The 27,884-nt window shown below is 51.1% G+C and overlaps 1 protein-coding gene across 2 annotated transcripts in view; it reads left to right on the top strand.

Moving 5' to 3' along the window:
• Nucleotides 1–11,681: 11,681 nt before the first annotated feature.
• The window catches only part of LOC144943273 (cytochrome P450 4B1-like), a 57,533-nt gene continuing 41,330 nt past the window's right edge, over nucleotides 11,682–27,884 (top strand). The window contains exon 1 of one of the 2 annotated variants that reach the window (XM_078870614.1): nucleotides 11,682–12,418. In XM_078870614.1, coding sequence (XP_078726740.1) covers nucleotides 12,278–12,418 — 141 coding nt within the window. In that variant the 5' untranslated portion in view covers nucleotides 11,682–12,277. Of the gene's footprint in view, nucleotides 12,419–12,450; nucleotides 12,471–27,884 lie in introns of those variants that run through there. The other variant, XM_078870615.1, reaches the window with a different exon arrangement.

Genomic DNA, 27,884 nt, shown 5'->3' with positions numbered 1-27,884 from the left:
GAGCCCCTCCCTGCTTCTCACTCTCACATTCACTCTCTGTGGAACTCTCTTCCCATCTCACACACTCTCTGTGAAACTCTCTGTCGCGTGAGACTGATGATGGTGAGATGTCTTTTTTTCGATAGTTCAAACAAGTGCCCCGTGCTCGTGCAACACTCTAGGTTCTCGTGACTGATGATGGTATTAGATAACTCGTGTTGTGTAGTATGAGATGGCGACAGCTTTGGAAAGCCTTTATCCAGTAATTAGTAATGTGTTCTGTTTTCATAGTCATGCATGAAGAAAATCATTAAAAATAAACCATGCTCTCAAACTGTAATCGTGCTTTATTATGCCAAATATCGGGTTTCATAACAAAATACATTTTAAAAACAAACAACAAAATACAATGTTACATTTGAAAATACACTAGGACAAAGCACCTTGAAAGCGTGTGATAACAGCAGGTGTCAAACACTGCATGTGCATGTGTGTTATCCTGTATCCTGCCTGTCTGGACTACAGCAGCACATCACCATTGTGTACGATAATAGTCACTATTGTGGCTAAAGTCATGCTTTTGCATCGTATGCTACGGGAGTATGTTTTTGTTACACCTGCTTGCGAGTCCAGACCTCTCGAGAGAAAGAGTTGCTCGCAAACCCAGGTTATCAAAACTCAGCTGTGAACAAACGAGGCCAAACATCTGAGAAGTGTTTGAGTGGCTCAGGCGGCTAAATGGAACTTTGTCGAGTGATCCAGACTCTGGACTTGTGAGACTGGATTCCAAGAAGTCGCTCGCGATAAAACCATGAGCCGGCAAGGAGCTCAGCGTTGTCAGCAAACAATAAGTATTGAGATTGATTTTGGGCTTAATTCATTCTTGTGCAGCTACTAGAGCTAGTTTCATACTATAACCCAAACTTGTCTCACTATCTCTCTTCCTCTGCAAAGTCAAACTCCAGAAATTCAGATTGCAAGCCAAGGCATGGGTACAAATAAATGGTCGAGCCATAAGGAATGCACTTTGCATGTTTAATGTTCATGTGGAAGACATCGGATAAATCATAGAAACAGACTGTTGTGATGTATTTACACAATTCAGCTTTACAAAAAATGCATAACCATTTTTGTTTCATGTAGCAGTGCGAGCAAATTATTTATTCAATTAGATAATTATCACACCAAGGTGAAAGGTCCACACAACAATAGAGATTAAAATGACGGTTTTACAAGTTTATGGGGTGAGAATAAAACCTGGAACATTATTGAATGAATAAGGCAGCTCTTTTAAAGGTGCTCGTAAGAAATTCACTTAGAATGAGATGAACAGCAACCTGACCTTCTGAAGCACAGCTTCAAGGAAACGTTACTTTCAAGCATCGTCCCCGTGTGCATAGGGTTTACGTTCACACTCAATAGAATGTCGCCAAACTCTGCTTGAACGATGAGGTTTCAACTGTTGTGAACAGTTCACGACGCCCCTCTAAGAGCTTTACTCATTTCAGGTGAAAATACGACATTCCATTTCTGAAAGCTCTTCACACCCTGCCTACATGATCTGTTGACAGAATACAAGAGACAATCTTTATGCCCTCTTACTGAAGACAAAACTTGTTGGCAACATTAAGATGTGTCAAAGATGTAACATTTTTGTATTCCGTGGCTCACAGCAGTGGTCAAGACTCTTCACTGAGACAATGTGGCACCACAGTGGTGACATGTTAACTACCTTCCCTGGTATACACGTGTCGTGGGTTCGATCCCGACACTGACGCCTGTATTTGGAGTTTGCATGTTCTCCCAGTAGTCGTGTGGATTTATCTCCGGGTCCTCTGGTTTTCCCCTCCATATTTAAAAACAAGTTTAGAATATAAATTTCTACGTGCTAAGCCACTTCGGCTTTCGTTTGTGGCCAGATCGCTTCTGAAAAAATAGTTAAGTGAGCTTTACGTGGTAAAATAAAAGTTTACTTAGTATTTATTTACGCCTGTTTACCCAGGAAAGTTTCACCGAGTCTCAATAATTTTTCAGGAGTGTCCTACCAAGTTTTGCAATCCCCATTGAATAATCTTAATATAATCTTTCAGAATTGGGATGTTTGGCCAATACCAGTTTATTTCAGCGACAGGAGGAAACAGAGGTGGGACAAAGTCATTGTTATGCAAGTCCAAGTCGAGTCGCAAGTCATCAAATTCATGACTCGAGTCTGACTCGAGTCCAAGTCACATGACTCGAGTCCACATCTCATAGGTGGGACAAAGTCATTGTTATGCAAGTCCAAGTCGAGTCGCAAGTCATCAAATTCATGACTCGAGTCTGACTCGAGTCCAAGTCACATGACTCGAGTCCACACCTCTGGGAGGAAACCTAAGAACTCAGAGAGAAAAAAATCAGAACAGTCGGAGAGAGAACAGACAAACTCCACGCAGAAAGGCACCCAAGTCGAGAATCAAACCCAAGCACTGTGCCACCCCTGCTGCAGTTCGCCGTTCAGTTCCTCCAGTGCCCTGTCGATTTCCGAGAGCAAAGTGACTGCTGTATCGTGGATGTGAGAGATCACATCACTCACAAGCTGTTTATCTGCAAGTGTCGGCACACATTAAATACAAAATTTTCAAATACAAAATAGTATTCACACTTAAATATGACTACGTATTTTCTAAATTATCATCACCAGCCATAATCGGTCCACTGTTGTATGCAGGCATCTCCATATCCTTCAATAATAGTGCTTAAATCTGTACAGGCTCTCAATTGGTTAAATGAACGGAGCGGACATGAACTGACCCAAGATCTGTTACCGAGTGCTATCGTCCTGCCCAGCACGAGGAGGCTTTGCTGTGTGTGTCTGTGTACTCCATTTATTCCACAAAACACAACTAAAAAAATATATACTTTTGTATTTGGGGGGGGGGGGCACTTTATTTATTTTTATTTTCTTTTTTACCTACGTGACTTCACCGAAAAAAAACAAAGAGTATGGACCCTTGCAGTCACAAAAACTTCAAATATAGAATTATATAATCTTCTTTCGTATAGAATAATAATTTATATAATAAGAAGCCAACATTAAAGATATTCTGATAGCCTCTAAAAGAAATGTCTGCAGGATAGGAGAAAATGTTAAAACACACATTGCCCAGCTCAATATTTAAAAATGTACAATTGACTTTGGAAAAACGGGGAGGGAATCGCACACGCGATTAACCCTGCACACTCGGCTAGGAGTTTATTTGAGGGATGCAGGGCGAACTAAATTTTGCAAAACCATCATTGACGTCTCTTTGACTTTTTGCAATTATTCGTTCCATAACCACTCCCCCCCTCGTTCCAATGGAACAAAAAAATACTTATCTGCACAAGGATCCTCAATTAGTCGTAAGTTGTATGCTTCACTTTACCAGCATCGTGTGAGGACCCATCTCCCGGGGACGGCGCCTTCTGTTGGGGACCCGTCCCATAAGCACCTGCACAGCACATGGGTCACACACACACGAACAAATTAGCACCAACATCCAGTAACATGCTGATTTACACCCTCCCACTTTACGGAATTTTGTTATAACGTACTCAAGTTATTGATACCCAATTCTATTGAACGTCCTGTGTACTCCACCATAACATATTCGACATATTAAAACTTAAGCATGAAGCCCCAAGTTTTTTTTTACGTTTAATGGTGCCAGATGGAGCCCAAGTATTACAGTGAGGGAAAAAAGTATTTGATCTCCTGCTGATTTTGAACGTTTGCCCACTGACAAATAAATTATCAATATATAATTTTAATGGTAGGTTTATTTGAACAGTGAGAGACAGAAAAACAACAAACAAATCCAGAAAAACGCATGTCAAAAATGTTATGAATTGATTTGCATTTTAATGAGGGAAATAAGTATTTGACCCCTCTCCAAAACATGACTTAGTACTTGGTGGCAAAACCCTTGTTGGCAATCACAGAGTTCAGATGTTTCTTGTAGTTGGCCACCAGGTTTGCACACATCTCAGGAGGGATGTTGTCCCACTCCTCTCCAAGTCATTAAGGTTTCGAGGCTGACGTTTGGCAACTCGAACCTTCAGCTCCCTCCACAGATTTTCTATGGGATTAAGGTCTGGAGACTGGCTAGGCCACTCCAGGACCTTAATGTGCTTCTACTTAAGCCACTCCTTTGTTGCCTTGGCCGTGTGTTTTGGGTCATTGTCATGCTGGAATACCCATCCACGACCCATTTTCAATGCCCTGGCTGAGGGAAGGAGGTTCTCACCCCAGATTTGACGGTACATGGCCCCGTCCATCGTCCCTATATATTTTTGAGGGGGGGGGGGGGGTCGACTATTTTCGGTAACCTTTAAGATCAACCATTTACCCTCCACTTTCTATAACTTTTGGACTTCTGCAAGCCTCTTGTAATTTTGTTGGTGGAGAAATGGACAAATGGCCCACTGGGCTTTCACAATACCTTAGTATCTGTGTATGTTTATGTAAGGTTTTTAACAGAAGTTTTGAAATATATTTTTCGCCCGGGCAACGCCGGGTACTTCCCGCTAGTTAAGAATAAAGTCCAATAACAAATCAACACATAACACGAGTGACTCCGTACACTCGGGTGATGAGACACAACCTTAATCGGAGACAATCTAGCTTCCAAGCTCCAGACAACTTGCAGACGATGGAGACGCCCAGATCCCAGGTGACGACACACCAAGCAGCCCCAAGCTTCCGCTCACGCTGCTATTTATGCTCGCCCGCTCTGGCCACACCCGGAGCCTCAATCCTCCTCACCGCACCTGGCCCTGCTGCTCATGTCCTTCTCTGTCATTGGATCCCGTCTCATGAATCTTCATTAACTCTTCCATTAGTAACACTTCCCCGCCATCGGCTCCCGTCTCATGAATACCTCACCCATTATTAACCACTATCCCGCTATCGCTCCGCACTGTCATTACACAGATGTAGTGGGTTCGAATTAGGTGCACACACACGCAGCTTGGAGGCAACACTATTTATTAACGGTAAGTAATATAACACTGTACATGAGGTGGTGACCACCTTCCTCAACTCACTAACACTCTGGAACACGACACAGTCTGGACCAGGCAGGCAACGGCCTGCCTGGCCCAGGACGACGACTCGGGACTTGACGACCGATGATGTCTTCACTTTGGAGTACAGTACAACAGCCTCGCTCTGCGTTCACACCAAGCTTATATCTGCTTTGGCGTGGCTGGCTCCGTCCCGGCGTGGCTGGCTCCCTTCAGGCCACGCCTCCCTTCCCAGGACACGCCTCACTTCCCCCACCTCTGGGAAGGTCCGGATCCCTCCACCACGTGACCCCCCAGGCACCCCCTTGGGGCCCCCAGCCTTCGTACGGGCCGACACAGTAGTGACCGTTCTATGTCACTACATCACCCCCCCCCTGTATAAACACACAGCCGTCCCCGGCTGTAATACAACTGTGAAACATCGAAAAGGTGTGCCTCCGAACCAGCAACATCAATAAATGACCGGCGACCGATAAGAAATACAATCACGTAATATATACAGAATCGACGAGGGTAAAAGGAAACCGCATAGAAAACGGGGAATTAACAAAAAAATATACATGAAAACTGGCTAACCCACTTACGCTCCAGCACAGCCTCCCCGTGAGAACCACTCATGCACCGACATGTGAGTGTGGCCATTGGAACGACGGCGTAGGCAATGAGCAAGGAGTCTGAGAGGCATGTAGAGCAGCCAGTCTTCCACGAGTCCATGTGGCCGGGCCTGGGGAATCAGAAGCGGCCCAAAGGGCACGGCCCCTCCCCCCAGGAGTCAGAACAGGAGGAGCAGGAGTAGCTGACGCATGCTCCACTCCCCCCCCAGTCCATAGCCGGTCGGCATAACCGGCGACTCCAAGGTGCCAGGTAGATACTGCCTCCTGTGACGAGAACCAAACCCTCCTGAGGCATCACTCAACGAACACTCGCCTCCGCTCTTCGGACATGACAGTCACCCGTTAGCACCCCCCCGCCTTTCCGACGTGGCGTCACAACCAGTAGCACGCGTCGGCCATATCGGGGGGGGGGAATTTCCATGTTACCACCCCACCGCCGTTCCGACGCGGCATCACAACCAGTAGCACGCGTCGGCCATATCGGGGGGGGGGGGAATTTCCATGTTACCACCCCACCGCCTTTCCGACGCGGCGTCACAACCAGTAGCACGCGTCGGCCATATCGGGGGGATTTTAACCCAGTCTCTCTCCAAGACTCGCATCGCAGCATATAGCTGTACCGACCGAGCTGAGACGACCCAGTCTCTCTCCAAGACTCGCATCGCAGCATATAGCTGTACCGACCGAGCTGAGATGACCCAGTCTCTCTCCAAGACTCGCATCACAGCATATAGCTGTACCGACCGAGCTGAGATGACCCATCGTTCACTCACTGCACAACATGCACCCTAACAACTGAGGGATACAGTCCCAACGTAACAGGACAACTCCACCTGAACCTTACGAATCTCCTGCCCACTGTTTCAACGCACCTCGGAGTGTCTCACTCTCCGGGCCGTCAGGTCAAGCCATCAGACACAACATGATGGGACCACACTCTCTGAGCTATGTGAGCGCACAGCCCACTAGGCTAGACAAGCCACGGAGTGTCTCGATCTCCGGGCTGTCAGGTCAAGCTGTCAGACACAGCATGATGGGACCACTCTCTGAGCCATGTGAGTGCACAGCCCACTAGGCTAGACAAACCACGGAGTGTCTCGATCTCCGGGCTGTGAGGTCAAGCCGTCAGACACAGCATGACGGGACCACACTCTCTGAGCCATGTGAGCGCACAGCCCACTAGGCTAGACAAGCCACGGAGTGTCTCGATCTCCGGGCTGTCAGGTCAAGCCGTCAGACACAGCATGACGGGACCACAATGTTCGTGTTAGACACGCAACTCTCACTGGGCCATCCTGGTCAGGATCTGCGCCCCAAGATAGGTGACAGCCAGCACCACAATTCCAAATCCCTGGCAGCATGTCACCATCGCAATTTAACACCATCACAACACATACAATTTGAATTATGATCCCCCACAGAACTGATCCAATGCCGTACAGGTACGCACAATTTGTGACGATCCTGAATATTCAATGGTCACAACAATACACTATACACAAACCCCACCCCCTACGCATTGTCCATTGGTATGCTAAATTCCTCTTCATATGCACATTCTTTTGTTAAGGCGCTCCTCCTCGCTACACCTATATAAGCTCCTAGCTTGATAATGTTCTCATTCTTCGCCTGAGGACGGCTGCTTGCGTTGTGGCCGAAACGTCGTGAGAATTGTTTTATTATGTTTTATTTTTATTATTTTATTACTTCCCTTCTACGTGACTTTACCGAAAGAACCAAGAAGATGACTCACATCCCGTATCCGTACACATCACCTCCGAGACTCGCATTGCAGCATGCAGCTGTACCAACCGAGTGGAGAGAGCAACGCAATTTGACAGCAATTAATGGAAACGCACCCCCGATCCATGTAGAACACAAGGGGCATTTCCGCACAAAAGACATCATCTGTGCAACAACGGACAGGAGCCAACCAGTGAGGTTGAAACACACCGAACCTGTCATTTCAAAAACCCCTTCAACATTAACCATGGGACTCAGGGCATTCGAATTTTGAGAGCAAAAAACTATACACAAACCCCAAGAATCGCTGAATTGATTAATAGAGTATATGCAGTATATGAAATTCGTACAGTCAATCATTTGGCGCAATGCTCCATCCAGTCCCCACATGGCAACACACACAATCAATACTCCAGACAATCCGTACATAGTAAATAATCACAAGCAAGTACCCAACAGTTCATACACTGTTAACAATTCCAAGCAAAGCTCCATACGGTCTGTACCTTGGCAACAATGACGATCAAAGTTTTTGACAGTTACACGTGAACAATCACGAGCGAAGCTCCATACAGTATACACAATAACAATCGCGATTTCGCAACAAAACGATGTAACAACACGAGTCATTAACACGGCAACCCACAGGATATCAACGGAGCTCGGGACACCCAACAACGAATTAATCATTAACTACACCCAGAAGATACCGATCTCGACGCCGTAATTAACAACAACACTTGTTACAAGCAGACACCCGCGTGGAAGCCGCGTCAATTTATCACGCACACAACCGGACAAACACGCTCCGCAAACCAGCGAGTTAAAAAAACACCCGCGATCGCAACCCGGCACATGCAAGATGGGTGAAGTTATTATTATTTTTCTTGGGGACGGGTGCTTGTCATGTCACGACTCGCCTGGCGACTGTGAATAGCGGAGGGCGGCAAGGTGGAGCACTGGGACGGCCCAAAGAATCTTTCATGGTGAACACGGCCTGCTCTTGCGAACTCATCCACCTCTCGCGCTCGAGCAGAAGACTGGAACTCCCCCTCTGCAGGCGTTGATGTCGGCGGGAGCGGTGTTTTGGCAGGAACCACGACCCGACCAGCCCTCGAGTTGGCGGGAGCGGCGTTTTGGCGGGAACCGCGCCCCGACCAGCCGCCGAAATGGCGGGCCCACCCCGTGGCCCGCATGCCCGGGCCTCCCCCGCCAGCCCCCGCAGCGACGATGGTGTCCTCTCCCCGCGGCTCCGTCGCTCCGTTCCCGATGGCGGCGAAGCAGCAGTGCGATGCCAGTCCCGCCGCTCCGCGTGCAGCGCCATCTCTCTCTCTCTGTCACCGGGGCTGTCCGAAGGATGGTCGTCACACCGTCCCCGTTGTACGAAGGCGTCCAGGTGAGTTTTATATTTGTTTTTCGTGTGCCCATTTTACTTCCCTAGGATAACACCTAGCAATATTTATTTTTCCACCTTCTGACGCCAAATGTAGTGGGTTCGAATTAGGTGCACACACACGCAGCTTGGAGGCAACACTATTTATTAACGGTAAGTAATATAACACTGTACATGAGGTGGTGACCACCTTCCTCAACTCACTAACACTCTGGAACACGACACAGACTGGACCAGGCAGGCAACGGCCTGCCTGGCCCAGGACGACGACTCGGGACTTGACGACCGATGATGTCTTCACTTTGGAGTACAGTACAACAGCCTCGCTCTGCGTTCACACCACGCTTATATCTGCTTTGGCGTGGCTGGCTCCGCCCCGGCGTGGCTGGCTCCCTTCAGGCCACGCCTCCCTTCCCAGGACACGCCTCACTTCCCCCACCTCTGGGAAGGTCCGGATCCCTCCACCACGTGACCCCCCAGGCACCCCCTCGGGGCCCCCAGCCTTCGTACGGGCCGACACAGTAGTGACCGTTCTATGCAGTGGCGGCTCCTGCAAAATCTCTCAGGGGGGGCAAATGTCTGGATGATTGATAAGGATAAGGTCCACCCATGCAATGGATAAATTAACAGCTTAAGCATGTAAAGGCAACTTCACTTCTTTAATATTAATGAAAAATAAAGTGACTCTTACAATACATCTTGTTTGTTTCTATACTCACTATTAAAACAAACCACTCAATTTTCTTTTATTAAAGATTCCACTAGGTGGCGAGAAATTATATTGTTGGATGAAACGTGCTTACGTATGACGACGTAAGCACGTATGATGACGTAAGCACGTTAGGGCGAGCCCTCCCGGAAGCCATAGAGAATGCATTGCAGCGCCCCCGTTCGAAAAAAAACATATTTGAATGTAAGTCTATGGGACCACTCGGGGCGATTCTCAGCTGGAGGGAAATCGCCCAAAAAGAGGCGGTACTCCACAGAACGTAGCATGACGCTGATTGGACTATATCCAGAGGCACAGTGACGGCTAGCGTGACTCTGTGGTTGAATGACATTGGTGGTGCGTCGCCCAATCGCCCTAATGAAGAAACCGCCCCTGGTTCTATGTCACTACACAGGTATCAAAGTTACACTACTGGTATTATAGAATGGTGCACTCAACACCACGCAACCACACAACACAACCACAACATAATCTACCATAGTATGATACACCACCACGCACTACATCACATTACCACACCACCTGCACACCACCTCCATACCATTAAAATGTCACTATACCACCACCTAATCCCCACACAACTATACCACCTAACTCTACACGACACCACTTCACCACAATAGCCATACCACGACCTCCACACAGCCACTCTACAACACCACAACCCAAGGACCCATATCGTAAAAGGATTGCGGCCATGGAACCCAACTTTGTAGTTCACCCTCATTGATTCAAGCAAGACTGACTCTGCTGCTGATGAGACACTGCAATGTTGAAACCGGTCCAAAGGTTTGCTTATCCGAAACAATACTTCTTATGTTTTGCTCTCAGAAGGAAGCTGTGCGACGGAGAGATTTTGTAATACATACTTTAATGTGTACGTAGAGAGACGGATATGTGAAGGAGAGATCGATTATTTATCTTGTTCTATAAAACAGTTGCATTTGCAAAGCGATGCAAAGTATGCAAAGTATGATCTGTGTTTTGATTTAGTGCGCTGATCTTAAAGGTGCATTGAAAAATGTTGATACTCCGACTGATGCTCCTACTGTTGTGGAGTGACTCATGCAGCCAGCTATGGCTGCAGAGTTTGGTAGTACAGTACATGTTGTATTCGTCGTTTATTGTGAAAATTCGGTCACAGTTCCTATGACCACTGTTTCATTGCTTTTATGGCTTTATTTTGGTGATTTTCGAAAAGTTTTTTGGTTTGGCCATGTTTGTTTGCTGTAATACAGAGTTAGACTGATGGCCTTAGTCTAAGTTGTCTTGTGGTTGTTGTTTCACATGCATCCCACTGGAATATTTGCACAGGGTTGGTGTACGGTGATTTTTTCTGCAATATTTTGCTGTCTTTACTTAGATTTTCTGTTTGCACATAGTCACTTTAAGATGTTTTCTTGTTCATGTTTTTGTTTTTTGTTTGTTGCGGTTGCACCCGATTCAAGAGCCGAATGGCTCACAGGGCTATACCTAATAAATTAACTTTGATATCAACAGTTTAGTTAATCGGCTGTTTAACAACAACGCACTCGGAACATCTTCTCTACTTATGCCCAGCCAGGGCTTAATTTATCGCTTGATAATTTCCAGAATACTGCCTAGGCTGTTTTATAGCAAGGATTATCGTAGTAAGGCACCATCACTAAAGTATAAGGTAGACATATCCATAATACTAATTATTTGTACCCTACGCTCCTATAAGCCAGGATGTGTCTGATTGTTTATTATCAGGTGTCGCGCGCAATTTGGATAAAGAGCATTTGATGTAACTGCCTTAAAGTTTTGGAACAACCTAGTTTTGACTCTTGTCATCTCCATTGTGTCTCTGTACAATTTTAAACTATTAAAATGACCAACGTTTAAGTGTGAACGTAAATTTACAACATAATTGAGATTGTTAAGTATTTTTTTTATCTGTAACCGCGGAATGCTTTGATGTTGTCTGCCGGTCAAGTTGCCCTTGAAAAACAACTTCATAGCTCAATGTGCTATAAATAACAGGTTTATGAAAAACAACCCTGTAGATGACACATGAAGGCGAGATAGGTGCGGCCTCATCTGCTCACATAAGTCTGGTATTTGTGATAATGATTTATGAGAACCTGCCCAGGGGGTGTGTTTATTTGATGTTCACTCACGGCTCAGCGATTGGGTGTTGCTGTCGTGCCAGGGCATAGCGCTGCTGTGAGCAGACAGAGAGCAGCGTGCAAGTCTGTGTGTGCTGGCTCGGAGTGAGTCTGTGTGTGCTGCCTCGGGGTGAGTCTGTGTGTGCTGCTTGAGGGTGAGTCTGTGTGTGCTGCCTCGGGGTGAGGGTGAGTCTGTGTGTGCTGCCTCAGGGTGAGGGTGAGTCTGAGTGTGCTGCCTCAGGGTGAGGGTGAGTCTGTGTGTGCTGCCTCAGAGTGAGGGTGAGTCTGTGTGTGGTGCCTCAGGGTGAGGGTGAGTGTGTGTGTGCTGCCTCGGAGTGAGTCTGTGTGTGCTGCCTTAGGGTGAGTCTGTGTGTGGTGTCTCGGGGTGAGGGTGAGTCTGTGTGTGGTGCCTCAGGGTGAGGGTGTGTGTTTGCTGCCTCGGAGTGAGTCTGTGTGTGGTGCCTGAGGGTGAGTCTGTGTGTGGTGTCTCGGGGTGAGGGTGAGTCTGTGTGTGCTGCCTGAGCTGAGGGTGAGTCTGTGTGTGCTGCCTCGTGGTGAGTCTGTGAGTGTGCTGGCTCAGGGTGAGGGTGGTGAGTGTGCTGGCTCAGGGTGAGGGTGGTGAGTGCACCGGCTCGGAGTGAGGAGGATGTGGGAGCTGCTGGGCTCCCTGCTGCTGCTGCTGTGCGCCGCGTGCTGCGCCCTGTGGGTGCTGCAGCGGCGCGCGTGCCCCGCACTCGACGCCTTCCCGGGACCGCCCGCGCACTGGCTCTACGGGCACGCGCACCTGGTGAGTGGTGAGCGTGTGGTGAGGACACTGGCTCTACGGGCACGCGCACCTGGTGAGTGGTGAGTGTGTGGTGAGGACACTGGCTTTACGCGCCCCAGGTGAGTGCGTACTTTATATGCAGTGTGTGTGTGTACTGTGCATGTAGTGTGTATGTACCGTGTATGTTGTGTCTATGTACTCTGTACTGTGTATGTACCCTGTATGTAGTGTGTGTGTACTGTGTATGTACCCTGTATGCAGAGGCGTAGCTAGGATATTTTGCGCCCGGGGACGAACTATAAAATTGGCGTCCCCCCCCCCCCCGTTTAATCACATTTTCCTATTACATCGAATAAGGAATAACAATTTAAATTGTAATGAAACATTGTATTTAAAGAAGCAAATTTATAGAAATTATATTACATGGCTCACTCAATCACTGTCGTAGACTGGTTGACAGTCTACAAAAGATGAATTTTTCTTGATTTCACTGTCGCAAACTGGTCAATCACATAATCAAAATCTGTTTTTTTGCAATGTTTCTCTTTCAACGCTAAGAAGAGCAAGATCGCTGAGACGATCTTGTCCAATTGAAGCACGCAAATACGACAATAAGTTTAAATTTGCTGAACGACCGCTCACAGCTTGCAATTGAAACTGCTATTGTTAATAACATTTGCAGTAAAATTCGCAATTTCGGAAATATGTCGTCTCCATAAAACACAATAAAACCAAGAAAATCCCAAGGAGTTTCTGGTAGAACTTCATTCCGGTTACTGAGCAACATTTTGCAATCTCCAATTTCTGTGAAAAGTTCGTGGCCATTGATGTCGGTGTCATAGAAATTTCCAAAATATGTGCAATTTCCACGAATTGCATCGACATCTGTGTCGGATAGAAGAGTTTTGACGTCCAGCAGAAATCCAAATTTTGTGTTCAGGTCTTTTAGTCGTAAAAACCGTGTTGACATCTCCTGTTGAAGTCGATAAAATACACTCTTCATAACGCGCACAATGTCTTCTTCTGTTGAAAGTCCTGCATCTCTTGCCAGTTCTCCTGGCATCTTCCGACGTCGCCTAATTCTTCTGTCCACATCGATCCCCCAGGCTGTGCATCTTGTTTTGGCGTTTTCTACAGCAACTTGGCTCAAATCATCACGATGCTTGACAAATTCATGCTTCAAAGATTCAAGATCAGTTGCTGTTTCCTTGAAATTTATAGTAGGATCCTGTAAGCGCTTCTGAACACAATCAATTTTTCCAAGAATGACATTCCAGAAATGTAATAAAACTATGAAGTTAAAATTAATACGCATGGCTGTAACTGTTCTGCATCACTTCTGGTTTCAGGCGTCATAGTTACGTCCTCCGATAATTTGTCTAGCAGCCCTATTAGTTCATCCAGTGCTTCATAGATAGCTTTAACAGCTTCTGATCGTGCACTCCAGCGTGTTTCAAGCCGTCGTAGTTTCCGCCACAAAAAAACAGGCCCGTGACTAAGGCTGAAAGACTGCGCCTGTCTGTTGTTTGGGACGTTCTTTCATGTAAGTTTTTAATAGGCGCGCGTACCAAAATGTAATTACATGACATGTAGGCTGTGTGTGGCGGGATATATAAACTTTTAGGTTGAGGTGTAGATTTGTGCAGTAGTTTCAGGCTGCCTCGCCCGCCGCAATAAGTTATAATGTAACGTTGTAAGCCTCATTTTGGCGCCCCTTTACCTTGGCGCTCGGGGACATATGTACCCCCCTGCCCCCCCTAGCTACGCCTCTGCCTGTATGTAGTGTGTATGTAGTGTGTATGTAGTGTGTGTGTACTGTGTATGTAGTGTGTGTGTACCCTGTATCTACTGTGTATGTGTAGTGGTGATACGCGCTGGGTGTATATGTCGTGTGCCAGCGCGTATGTACGGGTGTGTGTGTGGTGACGCGCGCTGACGGGGAGGAGCAGGCGTCAGTGCGCGGGTGGGGGTAGTGCTGCTGATTGGCTGTGTGCCGGTGACGCGCCCAGAGGGAGTGATCGGGTAGCAGCGCGGTGTGATTGGTCGGGGAGTGGAAACACGCGCTGAGCGGAACCGGATCGTAGGGATAGCGCGTGGGGATTGGGTAACTGAGGAGCGGTGCCGACGTTGAGGTCCGCATCCGCTCCGTCTCCCGGGAAGAAGGGGTATATAAGGTGATGCACAGAGGAGCAGGGGCAGAAGTGGAACCATCTAAGAATGAAGACGAAGGTGCAGAGATAGAGCCCGGAGAGGAGAGTAATGGAGAGTAATGGAGAGTAGAGGAGAGTAAGGTATAAGTGTGTAGCCAGCGAGAGAGAACGGTCTACACGAGCTGAGTAATGTATAGTGTGTAGCCAGCGAGAGAGAACGGTCTACACGAGCTGAGTAATGTATAAGTGTGTAGCCAGCGAGAGAGAACGGTCTACACGAGCTGAGTAATGTATAGTGTGTAGCCAGCGAGAGAGAACGGTCTACACGAGCTGAGTAATGTATAGTGTGTAGCCAGCGAGAGAGAACGGTCTACACGAGCTGAGTAATGTATAGTGTGTAGCCAGCGAGAGAGAACGGTCTACACGAGCTGAGTAATGTATAGTGTGTAGCCAGCGAGAGAGAACGGTCTACACGAGCCGAGTATGCATACGGTGTAGCCAGAGAGAGAGGAAGGTCTACACGAGCCGAGTATGCATACGGTGTAGCCAGAGAGAGAGATGCAAAGTCTACACGAGGCGAGTGGAGAGTGTAGCAGAGGCGCAGAGTCTACACGAGGCGAGAGAGGAGTGTAGCCGAGGCGCGGAGTCTACACGAGGCACAGAGAGCCGGCAGCACAGAATCCAGAGTCAAGAGAAGCGCATTGTGAAGAAGAGAGGCCACGCGTTGTATTGTTACAAGTCAAGATTTAATAAAAGAAGTGTGTTCCCGTCAAGGAGTTTCCTGCCGTCATTTTCCAATACTTCATCTGGCGTCAGAAGTGAAACGGGCTTCCAAGTATGGAGACGAGGAAGACCCGTAGGACCCACGGGATTGACCGCGAGGAAGACCTGGACGACTCGGGGCCGCTGGTGGCGGGGGGTGAGGAAGAGGACTTGCCCACGCTGCAGGGTCCGTCGACGGCGCCGGCCGAGCGACCGGGGACAGACGCCGGGCTTCGTGAGGCGCACTCCCGACTGGCGGAGCTGCTGCTCGCCGCCGCGTCCATCTTGGCGGAGATCAGCTCGTCGGGAGGAGCGGGGACGGTGGGGGACATTTTACAAGGTCGCCCCGCAGATTCCCGCCAAAACGAATGGGGGATTCCCGCCATTGCGCCTGGGCCTACTTTTGGCGGGAACGGCGAGCGCCACGTGGTGGTGGGTTCCCAAGCGCGCGCATCGACGTCATCAGCGCGCGAGGGGGTCCGCCATCTTACGTCTGCTGCTGGAGCCGCCATCTTAGACACCGACGGACAGGCGGAGAGAAACCACGAGGCGGATGACTTCATTTTTCAGCAGCGCCTGCCCACGTTGTCAGCCTTCAAGGCGGAAGGCGGAGACTGGGGCCAATTTCAGCGAAGGTTTTTGGCGCATCAAGAGATGTCAGCGTGGTCCGATGCTACGGCGCTGCGGGCATTGCCCGCCATGCTGGACGACGATGCGCTCGCGGCCTTCAGGGCTGCACGGAAGTCGGACCGCTCCACGCTGAAGGATGCGCTGGGTTTGTTGGCCAGGGTCTACGGGCCTCCCTCTACGTGCCGCCATCAGTTCTACGCAAGACGGAAAGCGGCCACGGAGACCGCGCTGGCCTATCGCACGGCGTTGCTGGCTCTTGCTGATGCTGCGTTCCCTCGGATGGACGAGGAGGGCCAAGAGGCGATGGTTTTGGAGCAGCTGCTCAAGTTGGCGCAGGACCTGGGGGTCCCTATCAACACAGCTGACGAGATTGATATTTCTTCTTTGAGAGTCGCCACGAGTATTCAAGCGCACGAGGCCCTACAACGGAAGCAAGGCGTTGGTTGCAACGCTGCTGTCGTCGCAGCCCCGGGTTTGGTGGTCGCCGAACCCCAAGTCGTCAGCCCACGAGAGGAGGCGTTCGCCACGGGACGACCAGGGGACTGGAGGCCGGGGGCCCGGTCGCCTCTGCGATCGGGCCGAAAGTCGGAGCAACCAAGATCTACTCCGACCCTCGTCACGTGCTATAACTGCGGCCTCCGGGGCCACGTGGCGTCCGGGTGCCGCGCTCCGCGGCAGCACGCCATGGGAGCTCGGCTGGACGACGACCGAGAGCCGAAGTCATCTCTACAATCCCCGGCAAGTCGCGGCACCTCACACGCTCGGCCTGTTTATTCGGCACACATGGGACGCCGCGTTGCGGCGGAGGAGGGCCGGTTAAGGTTCGGGGATTCGGTTCGGCGAGGGGGGTTCGGCCGGGACTAGGGAGACATTGAATGGGCGGAATTGGGGCATAGAATTGTGGCTGCTTCGGCGGGTTCGTCCGTTGTTACGGGATCTATTGATGGGGTTGAGATTAGGGTGTTAGTGGACACGGGGGCATCGGCAACTATTATATCGGACCTCATTTATAATATTCTTCCGGTCCAATGTCGTCCGCTGCTTCCAGTGGATGTGCCATTTTACGCCGCTAATGGGGGATCGTTGGGCATTATCGGTCAGGTTAGGGCGTCCATTTGCATTGAAGATATCAAATTGTCGGGACCCGTTTTCGTTTCGTCTTCTTTGGCAGTTCCGTGTCCTTTGGGCACTGACTTTTTGGCTAAAATGCCCATTAAAATTCTTATCGATCAACGATGCATTGAACTGCCATCGGGTCGCCGGATTTCATTTTTGACGGGCCCTACTGACATTCGGACGGCGTGCGCTACGATACAAGCGGTGGCGACGCAGACAGTGCAAGTGCCCCCGGGTTCACAGATGTTGATTCCCCTCCGGTTGCGGAAACCATGGGTGAGGGAGGCTTCGGGACAGAGTATGCTTTTGGGTCCTTCTAACAAGGCTGTCGGGGGTCTTGATTTATCGGTGGCTCACACTTTGGTGCGGGCTGACAGGGATCCGTTTGTGATGGTTTTGAACGCGGGGTCGCGACCAGCTGTCATTCCGCAGGGCACCGTGCTGGCTCACGCGGCGCAGGTCCCTGGGGATGATGGGTTGGTTGCGCAGGTGGGCTCGAGCCCCGCGCGGAACGTTGAGCCAAGGGAAGACCTTGAGTGGGTCCATTCGTTATGTGCCGCCTCGGACGATTTGTCGGCGGCGCAGTTGGGTGCGCTGCGCGAGTTGCTCATTGAATTCTCTGATGTATTCAGTAAACATAAGTATGACATTGGGTGCACGGATTTGTTGCACCATCACATTGAAACGGGCGATGCGGCGCCGGTCAGGCTAAATCCCTTCCGACTGAGTCCCGTGGAGAAGGAACATGTTCAGTCGGCTGTTAACGATATGCTAGAAGCCGATATTATTTCGCCCTCCTCTAGCCCGTGGGGAGCGCCTATTGTGCTGGTTAAGAAGCAGGACGGGTCCCTGCGATTCTGCGTTGATTTCCGTCGCCTGAATAAGATCTCTGTGGCTGACGCGTATCCGCTCCCCAGGATGGATGAGTCCCTCGATGCATTGTCTGGTGCGCGATATTTTTCGACTCTTGATTTGTTATCGGGGTTTTGGCAGTTGCCGCTCGACGAAGAGTCGAAACCTAAGACAGCATTTCGGACTCCAGGGGGGCTGTTCCAGTTTAACCGGTTACCCATGGGACTTCACTCCTCTCCAGCGACGTTTCAGCGACTTATGGAGCTGGTTTTGTCGGGCTTGCAGTGGGATACATGCTTGATTTATATGGACGATGTCATTGTTTTCAGTAAAACGTTTGAGGAACACCTCCGGCGATTGAGAGGGGTGTTCTTGCGAATGCGATCGGCTAAGTTGAAATTTAAACCGGCCAAATGTCACCTCCTTCGTAGGTCCGTTAGATACTTGGGTCACATTGTCGATTCTTCGGGGATCTCCACCGATCCCGCGAAGACGGATTGTGTCGGTTCGTGGCCGACACCTACGTCCGTTTCCGACGTGCGTAGTTTCATCGGGTTTGCTTCTTATTATCGGCGGTTCGTTGAGCACTTCGCCACTATTGCAAAACCCTTGCACGCTCTAACGGCGAAGGGAGTGAAGTTCAAATGGGGACCGGAGGAGGAGGCCGCGTTTCGCTCCCTCCGGGACGCCTTGGTGGGTGCCCCACCCTTGTGTTATCCCGATTTTGCCAGTCCCTTTTTGCTGGACACGGATGCTAGCAACACGGGCATTGGGGGGGTGCTATCCCAAGTCGTTGGGGGTGTCGAAAGAGTTGTCGCCTACGGTAGTAGGGTGTTGTCTCCGGCGGAGCAGCGCTACTGTGTCACCCGTCGCGAGCTGCTTGCCATTGTTTTTTTTGTGCAGCAGTTTAGGCCATATCTTTATGGTCGTCACTTTACAGTCCGAACGGACCACGCGGCGCTACAGTATTCATTGAGGGTCGCCCAGCCCTCGGGCCAGTTGTCGCGTTGGTTGGAAGTCCTCCAGGACTATCAGTTTACGACTACGTACCGTAAGGGGTTGCGACACACGAATGCCGATTGCTTGTCGCGGTTGTTGCCTTGTGATGAATGCGCGTGTTTGTCGGGATCGGCGCGCTGTAAACCGACGCTTGCGGGGGAGATGGGGGCACTGGCTGCGACAGCGGGCGCACCGATCGGGGATGATTCCACTGCCTCTCAGGGTCGGGACTCGCTGCTCTCGCTGTCGCTCAGCGAATGGGGCCGCCTCCAGATGGCGGACAGCTCGCTGCTAGCATTGCGCCGCAAGGTTGGGGGTCCCGAGGGGGACCAGGAGCGTACCGGCTCCTATGTACTTGAGCGGGGCGTGTTATTGAAATGGGACAGTTTGTCCCGGCGGAACGCACTCGTGGTGCCTTCCGCTGTGAGGGGGAGGGTTGTCTTGGCGGCACACGAACGCCTCTTGCACTTGGGAGTTAACAAGACGCTTGCCCTGCTTCAGCGTGACTATTACTGGCCGGGAATGGGAAGTGATGTGGTGCATATTCTGAAGGGGTGCGTTGAGTGCGCCAGGCGTAAACCACCGGCCGTGGCAGCTAATCCACCGCTGCAATCTATTCAGGTCTCGCGTACCAACGAGCTCGTTGCACTCGATATTTTGGGGCCCTTCCCAGTCACGCCGAGAGGGAATAAATATTTGTTAGTGGGGGTCGAATAATTTACCCGATGGCCTATGGCGTGGCCTCTCGCTAACCAGTCGGCAGCGGCTGTGACGGATGCCTTCGTCCAGGGCTATGTCCTGGACAAGGGGGCTCCCGAACGCCTGCTGACCGACCAAGGTAAAAATTTTTCGAGTAAATTGTTGCAAGAGGTGTGCGATCTGTTGGGTACCAAGAAGGTGCGTACCTCCCCGTACCACCCGCAGACTGACGGGATGGTGGAGAGACTCCACAAAACCTTGACTTCCATGCTGTGCCAGCAGGTGTGCGAGGCACATGTAGATTGGGACCTGCAGGTCCCGGGAGTCCTTGCCGCGTATAGAATGGCCCCCCATGCAGCTACGGGGTTTTCCCCATTCTATTTGATGTACGGTCGGGAAGCTGACCCGCCAATAGAAACGCAACTTGGCCTGTCCGCTCCACGAACTAATTCTAATTTGGCAGAACATGTTAAGTTTAATATTCACAAGCTGACAGAGGCGAGGGAGGCCGCGCGGCTTAATTCGCGGGCTCGCCAAATTGCTAATGAACGGTTGCGGGCACGGAAGGTGTCCATGCACGAATGGAAACCAGGTGACAGGGCCTGGCTGCATTGCCCTCAGGCACCCTTGGCTACGTCGCCTAAATTGTTGAGACCGTGGAGGGGACCCGTGGAGGTCGTGCGCGTTGCACGGCCCCAGTGCGTTCAGATAAAGTGGGGAAAGCGCCGGTGGTACGTTCACCCCTCCCGACTGAAACCGTTCTCGCCTCCATATGGCCTCCCCTTGTGTCGTGATGGCCGGGCGTGTGACGTGACCGGCGACCCAGAGGGGGAAATGTCTCTGCCTGATCCACACGTATTTTCGCCTGATCTGCTCCCAGGTGTCTCGGAACTGACAGCTGCCGATCACCGGCGGCCGGATCTCCGCGGCGGGGCCGGCCCTTTCAGGCCCGTTCCGCGCCGTCTGGAGCAGCCGGAACCGCCGGACGGTCGTCAGTGTCCCGCCCCATACGATGGACCAGCCAGACGGACTCGCGCCAGGTCGTGCTACTTTGCATGACCTGCCTCGTGAGGAGTCGGGGCAGTTGGAGCGCCTCGTCAATGCGTGTAGTCGCAGGGACGTGGGGCGCGTTCGTTTCGAATTTGCTCGTATCGTGTTATTGTTGACTTTTCGGGTTCATTGTCAATCTGTACATAGTTATTCTTGTTGTTGTTGTTGTTGTGTTATGTTACGGGGCACACTCGGGGGGTTACGGGGGTTTTTTTTTGTTGGTTGTCGTTTTATCGTCGCGGTTGGTTGTTGTTAGCAGCCGGGCCGGCTGCGAGCTATGTGGGAGGGGGTGATGTAGTGGTGATACGCGCTGGGTGTATATGTCGTGTGCCAGCGCGTATGTACGGGTGTGTGTGTGGTGACGCGCGCTGACGGGGAGGAGCAGGCGTCAGTGCGCGGGTGGGGGTAGTGCTGCTGATTGGCTGTGTGCCGGTGACGCGCCCAGAGGGAGTGATCGGGTAGCAGCGCGGTGTGATTGGTCGGGGAGTGGAAACACGCGCTGAGCGGAACCGGATCGTAGGGATAGCGCGTGGGGATTGGGTAACTGAGGAGCGGTGCCGACGTTGAGGTCCGCATCCGCTCCGTCTCCCGGGAAGAAGGGGTATATAAGGTGATGCACAGAGGAGCAGGGGCAGAAGTGGAACCATCTAAGAATGAAGACGAAGGTGCAGAGATAGAGCCCGGAGAGGAGAGTAATGGAGAGTAATGGAGAGTAGAGGAGAGTAAGGTATAAGTGTGTAGCCAGCGAGAGAGAACGGTCTACACGAGCTGAGTAATGTATAGTGTGTAGCCAGCGAGAGAGAACGGTCTACACGAGCTGAGTAATGTATAGTGTGTAGCCAGCGAGAGAGAACGGTCTACACGAGCTGAGTAATGTATAGTGTGTAGCCAGCGAGAGAGAACGGTCTACACGAGCCGAGTATGCATACGGTGTAGCCAGAGAGAGAGGAAGGTCTACACGAGCCGAGTATGCATACGGTGTAGCCAGAGAGAGAGATGCAAAGTCTACACGAGGCGAGTGGAGAGTGTAGCAGAGGCGCAGAGTCTACACGAGGCGAGAGAGGAGTGTAGCCGAGGCGCGGAGTCTACACGAGGCACAGAGAGCCGGCAGCACAGAATCCAGAGTCAAGAGAAGCGCATTGTGAAGAAGAGAGGCCACGCGTTGTATTGTTACAAGTCAAGATTTAATAAAAGAAGTGTGTTCCCGTCAAGGAGTTTCCTGCCGTCATTTTCCAATACTTCATATGTACTATGTACTGTGTATGTAGTGTGTATGTACTATGTACTGTGTATGTACCGTGCATGTACCGTGTATGTAGTGTGTGTGTACTATGTAGTGTGTATGTACCGTGCATGTAGTGTGTATGTAGTGTGTGTACTGTGTATGTAGTGTGTATGTACTGTGTGTACTGTATGTACCGTGTGTGTAGTGTATGTGTAATAAACGACTGGACCACGATGTCTGGCTCAGTGTCCTTTATTCGGTTCGTGCTGTACACCCACACGGCTGTCTTTACTCTGTAGCTTCTCCACGGTGCTGACTCCAATGTCGGCCCGATCCACAACAGCAGCTCCGCTGCTGTTTCTCTCACACAGCCCCCCTTGGCTGTACTCGCTGCAACTCCTCTCCCTCCGCAGCTCTGACAGCCTCTTGCTGTCTCTCTCTCTCTCCGCAGCTCCTCCTGGCAGCCACACCGCTGCCTCTAACATGCAGCCCTCTCTCTCTCTCTCTCCGCAGCTCCTCCTGGCAGCCACACCGCTGCCTCTAACACGCAGCCCTTCTGGCTGTCTCCTCTGCAGCTGCACACCACTCCGCAGCTTCCTCTTATCTTCGGGGTTGGCTCCCGATGGCCGTCGGCGCCCCCCCTCTCCACACTCGCCCGCGTGGCCTCACTCTTTTCCGCTCACACCCCGACTGCCTTCCCCTTCCGGTTTACCCGCTTAAGGACCCGAACCTTCCCCCCACGTCACATGACTCCACCCCCCGTGACGTCACATCCGGAAGGTCGCTTACGCCCGCATTACATATGTGCCGTGTATGTAGTGTGTGTACTGTGTATGAAGTGTGTATGTACTGTGTATGTGTAGTGACATAGGACGTCACTACTGTGTCGGCCTGTACGAGGGCTGGGGGCCCCAAGGGGGTGCCTGGGGGGTCACGTGGTGGAGGGACCCAGACCTTCCCGTGAGGTGGGGGAAGGGAGGCGTGGCCTGGGCAGAGCCGGCCGCGCCTGGGCAGAGCCGGCCACGCTGGAGCGGATATAAGCGGGGTGTGAACGCAGAGCGGGGCTGTTGAACTCCGAAGTGAAGACGATATCATCGGTCCTCAAGTCCCGGGTCGTTGTCCTGAACCAGGCAGCCCGTCACCTGCCTGGTCCACTCTGTGTCGTGTTCCAGAGTGTTAGTGAGTTGAGGAAGGTGGTCACCACCTCATGTACAGTGTTATATTACTTACCGTTTAAGAAATAGTGTTGCCTCCAAGCTGTGTGTGTGTGCACCTAATTCGAACCCACTACATATGCACTGTTTATGTGTACTGTGTATGTAGTGTGTGTGTACTGTGTAGTGTGTGTACTGTATATGTAGTGTGTGTGTACTGTGTAAGCACTGTGTATGTGTAGTGAGTCCAACTGAGTCGCGCAACGTAACGTAACCTACACTCGGGTGTTGAACGCCCATCTAATCACGCTACGGCAGAACTAGACACAGTCCCGCATCCCGGTCCAGACCATGAGCTGGGTCCTGGACCGCATGGCTAGAGGCTTCTTCAACCCAACATGGATCTTCACTCACCAACAGTAAAGAACCCCGAGCCCCACACGGGGCCCCGTTATATCGGCCCGGGCTGGGGCTGGCTCCGCCTCTCGCCCCGCCCACCTTCTTGATCTCCCTGGCCCTTTCCCGAAGGCTCCCGAGAGCTCTTGTATACTACGTGACCACCCAGCAGCCCCCGTCCACCGGTGGCCCCCCTCCAATATCATCTGGTCATGTGTCGGCAGGTCAACCAGCATGCCTCTATGCTAACCAGCGCTTACCCAAGCTCCGCTAAGGCTGGTACTACGCCCAGTAACCGGGCTGCACATAATGACAACATATTATCCGCCGTGACCTCGCAGGCCAGGCACCACACAGTGACATTCACAGTCACTATATCACCACCGTAGCATCCAGCCATCCCGGCTGCCAACTCCCCCGCAAGCAAGCAACCTATGTACATATATAAAAACAATAAGCAAGTGTGCTCCAACAATAACATAACAGCGCAATAAATTACCCAAACTCAACTGTACAAATTTACACAAATAAAAAGGGGAGAGCAAAAAAACCACAACAGCGAACAAATAACAACCCAACAAGCACGTTGCACAAGGTCCCCGCAGCCAACATCTCCCACCCACAACGTGTAACAACGCCCATGAGCTGGATGGCGAGCAGGATGAGCCAAATACTCGCCACAACGCATGCGAGCGTGACAACCCATGATGGCGTGGGAGTGTGCAATGTGCGGGGATCATGCGAATCGAGTCTTTGAGTGAGTCCGTGATGCCGGACCTCCAGGCAGGTTGGGGTCGTCCGCTCCAGAAGGGCCGAGGGGAACAAGAAATCGACCTGACGGAAGCCGGCTCCTCTCGAAGAGCAGTAGGCCAGGTCGTCGAATCCTTCATGTCCAGAGCACGCGAGGCCGACACGAGCGGCCGCGTGCGAGGCATCAATCACGTAGCGCCTGGGGGTGGAACAGAAACACTCTCCTGAGGACCAGCATCGGCAGACGCATGCCCCAGCTCGTCGGGCACACCCGACACTCGACTCCTGCGATATGGAGATGAAACAAACTCACACGGCGCAATAAATGGCTTAAGACGAAAGGGGTGCACAAACCAACTCCGCTTACCAAACCGAATCTGGACACATTGTGGGCGTATGACCCAAACCACATCAACCGGCCCTCTCCATGGTTACAGCAATTTGGGTGATGTGCCCACCATCGCGGCATTGGAGCGGGACCGGGCGCTTCCCGCCATTTCCCCACCCGCCACATTTGAACTTGGTGCCAACTTCTCAATGGACGCGACGGAATAACCGGGTGCCATCTTGCCCTCGAGCGCGACGCGGCAACTGGGTGCCATCTTGCCCTCGAATACGACGCAGCAACCAGCCGCCATTTTAAGTGCGACGCAACAACCGGCCGTCATCGACTCTGCTGCAGCGATGCTGCCGAGTGCAGCCGGTGGGGCGGTCGCGCCGATCGTCACCTTGGGCTTCTTCAAGCTTCGGCGCCTGCCTCCTGTTCCTCCCTTCACCGCAGCTGGGAGTGATTGGTCATCCTTCCAGAGCCAGTTCGATGTGGCTTACGCCTCAGTCGGATGGACTATGGATGAGGTGCTCAAGGTACATCCGACGGCGTTAGATGACGATTCCCTGGCCGCCTTTAATTCGATTCCACCTGCGGATAGGGCGACGCTCCCCATGGTGTACATCTAGATGGCTGCAATTGAATACCTCACACATTGGCCCATGGCGTGGCCCTTGCAAGATCAATCAGCCTCATCTATCACCGATGCCTTTTTGTATGAGTGTGTTCTAGATAAGGGTGCCCTGGGGCAGCTTCTAACCGACCAGGGTCTGGATTTTTCTTCCCGACTGCTCAAGGAGGTCTGTGACCTCCTTGGCACCAAGAAAATCCGTACCTCGCCCTACCACCCTCAAACCGATGGGATGGTGGAGCGGTTAAATCGCACCCTCACATCACCAAAATAAAGCCATAAGCAATGTAACAGTGATCATAGGAACTGTGACTGAAATTTCACAATAAACGACATAAACAACATGTACCACCAAACCCTGTAGCCATAGCTAGCTTCATGAGTCACTCCACAACAGCAGGAACATCAGTAGGAGTATAAAAAAAATTCAAATGCACATTTAAATATCAGCACACTAAATCAAAACACAAGATCATATGTTGTAGCGGTAATCCGGAACTAAAACATTTGATTTTAGGCCACTGAATAGCAGTGGCAGCTATGGGTGTACAACTCCTCTAGAGCAGTTTTGAGTGAAGATCTGAAGATCTCATAGGTAGTGATTCAAGTTGCAGTTTATTGACAGTTGCATTCCAGACCATGGAGGCCTCAATAGCAAAGGCCCTCCAGTATTTGTACGGCAATAAGGAATGTGAAGCTGGTAAATGAGCGAAGACCTTAGGTCACATTTGTTCTTTGAAACAGTGAGGAGAACCAGCAGGTAGTCTGCGGATTTTTTTGTAAGTACATCGTGAATTAATAAGATCTGGTGCACAAGTCGTCGAACATTAAGAGATGTTAAGTTTGACCCAATGTAGAGATCGCAGTGGTGAGTCCTATATGGGCAGTTCAATGCAAATCTTAAGGCCGAGTGATAAATTGAGTCAAGCTTCTTCAGTATAGTGCTTGGGGCTGATTTGTATACGATGTCACAGTAATCAAGTATCAATTCCAAACGGAACATAGGGGGGAAGCAGTGCTTGTGTCGATACAGAAAACCAATTATTATTTTTGTCTTCTTACCCAATATAATCAATAAAATCTTCAAATTTAAGTTGTGTGTATGTACTGTGTATGTAGTGTGTGTACTGTGTATGTAGTGTTTGTGTATGTAGTGTTTGTGTACTGTGTATGTAGTGTGTGTGTGTATTGTGTATGTAGTGTGTGCACTTACCGTGTACCGCGCGGCCACCTGACGCGTATTCAGGGGTGCCGCGTGTGCGAGCTTAAGGGGCAGCTGGTCCCATGAATCCGATTGACGTTGGCTCCTGGCCACAGCCAACACTAATAGCGAGCAATACCTGGACCCGTCCTCTGGATATAAATAATTGCCTGGCTCTGTAGTAGCTGCTGGTGGCTCGGCGCTGCCTGTGTGCCCTCTCTTTGCGTGCCCTCGTGTGCGCGGTCACCCCAAGTCTACATAACGGCACACGGAGGCTGTACTACACACAGCTCTATAGGAACCTGTTGACACATGTCGCACTCAACACGCGAGCATAACTCATGGCTGAGAACCCCTGTGAAGTGAATTCGCGATCCGCCAAGCAGCAATTACACCTCTGCTCAGTGGACACTGGAGGCGCTGGTCAATGAGTTTAATGAAGCAAAAACTTGCCTCGTTGTTTCAACTGCCGCACCGGGAGATCAGGATTGAACCGGTGTCCTCTAGGTTGATTGCAGGTCCAGTGTGCTTACCATTGTTGTTCTGCCTCACGGCAGGAGTTTTGCCTCACGGCAGGAGTTTTGCCTCATGGCAGATGGGGGGGGGGGGCGTATGTACACAGGAATTTCCTGTTTTTTATGCTAATTTTGGTCACGTGACCAGGTAGTTACGATTTTAGATTTCCACTGAACCACGCGGGCGTCGGCCATTACACAGATAAGTCAAGATGGCGGCACACATCGCGTCTCAGTGAAGCCAGACGCAGTTGCCCATTGTGGGACTTTGAGAAGCATTGTCTGTAAGTTTGTTTATATTTTTATAATATTGGCAATGCTGTTGTAATGTTGGAATGACCGTTATAGTGATGTAAATGCCTTTATGGTACCGTTAAGTTGTGATTTAGTAGGTCGAGTCAGACTTGTGCCCAGGTGGCTCTGTTGCGATCCTGAGAGCAACGATGACGAAGTATCTCATCCACAGTTTAGTGTTATGTGTGTTGAGTAGTTCCGACGGACGTACTCGGAGGCGGAGGTAAGTTAGGGGCTTCCGCCAGGGTTTATTAATACTTATCCATACTACACAGGGTACACAACTCCCAGGGGCTAGGGGTCCTACTCTGAGTCCGGGTCCCTGCCGGCTAGGTCCGGTCTCTCTTTCTCGTGTCAGATCGTGGAGTCTGCCGACTCCACCGACCGGAGAGAGAAGCACCTCTACGGCTACCACCGGCTTCTCCCCAGACTCCCTATTCGATCCCTCTCACTATCCCTGGTTCCCTCTTCGCCCTGTTTACTATCCCCGTTCCTATAGTGACCCCACTTACGTCACGGGGTATCCCTTAAATACCCTAGGAGGCGTGACGTCACGTGCACTGCCTAGCGCGTGCAACCCCACGTCCCGTGATGTCATCGCACCGGACAGCGCACACGACGCCACCACTCTCCTCTACTCCTCTACATCACCCCCCCCCCCCCCCCCCCCGTGAAAAAGAAAACAGCCGACCCGGCTGCAATCACCCCACAAGCGGGGCCCCACACCGGACCGAA

Source organism: Lampetra fluviatilis, chromosome 30 (genome assembly GCF_964198595.1).
Source record: "Lampetra fluviatilis chromosome 30, kcLamFluv1.1, whole genome shotgun sequence".
Taxonomy (NCBI): Eukaryota; Metazoa; Chordata; class Hyperoartia; order Petromyzontiformes; family Petromyzontidae; genus Lampetra; species Lampetra fluviatilis.
This window is presented reverse-complemented; position numbering and strand designations above follow the sequence as displayed.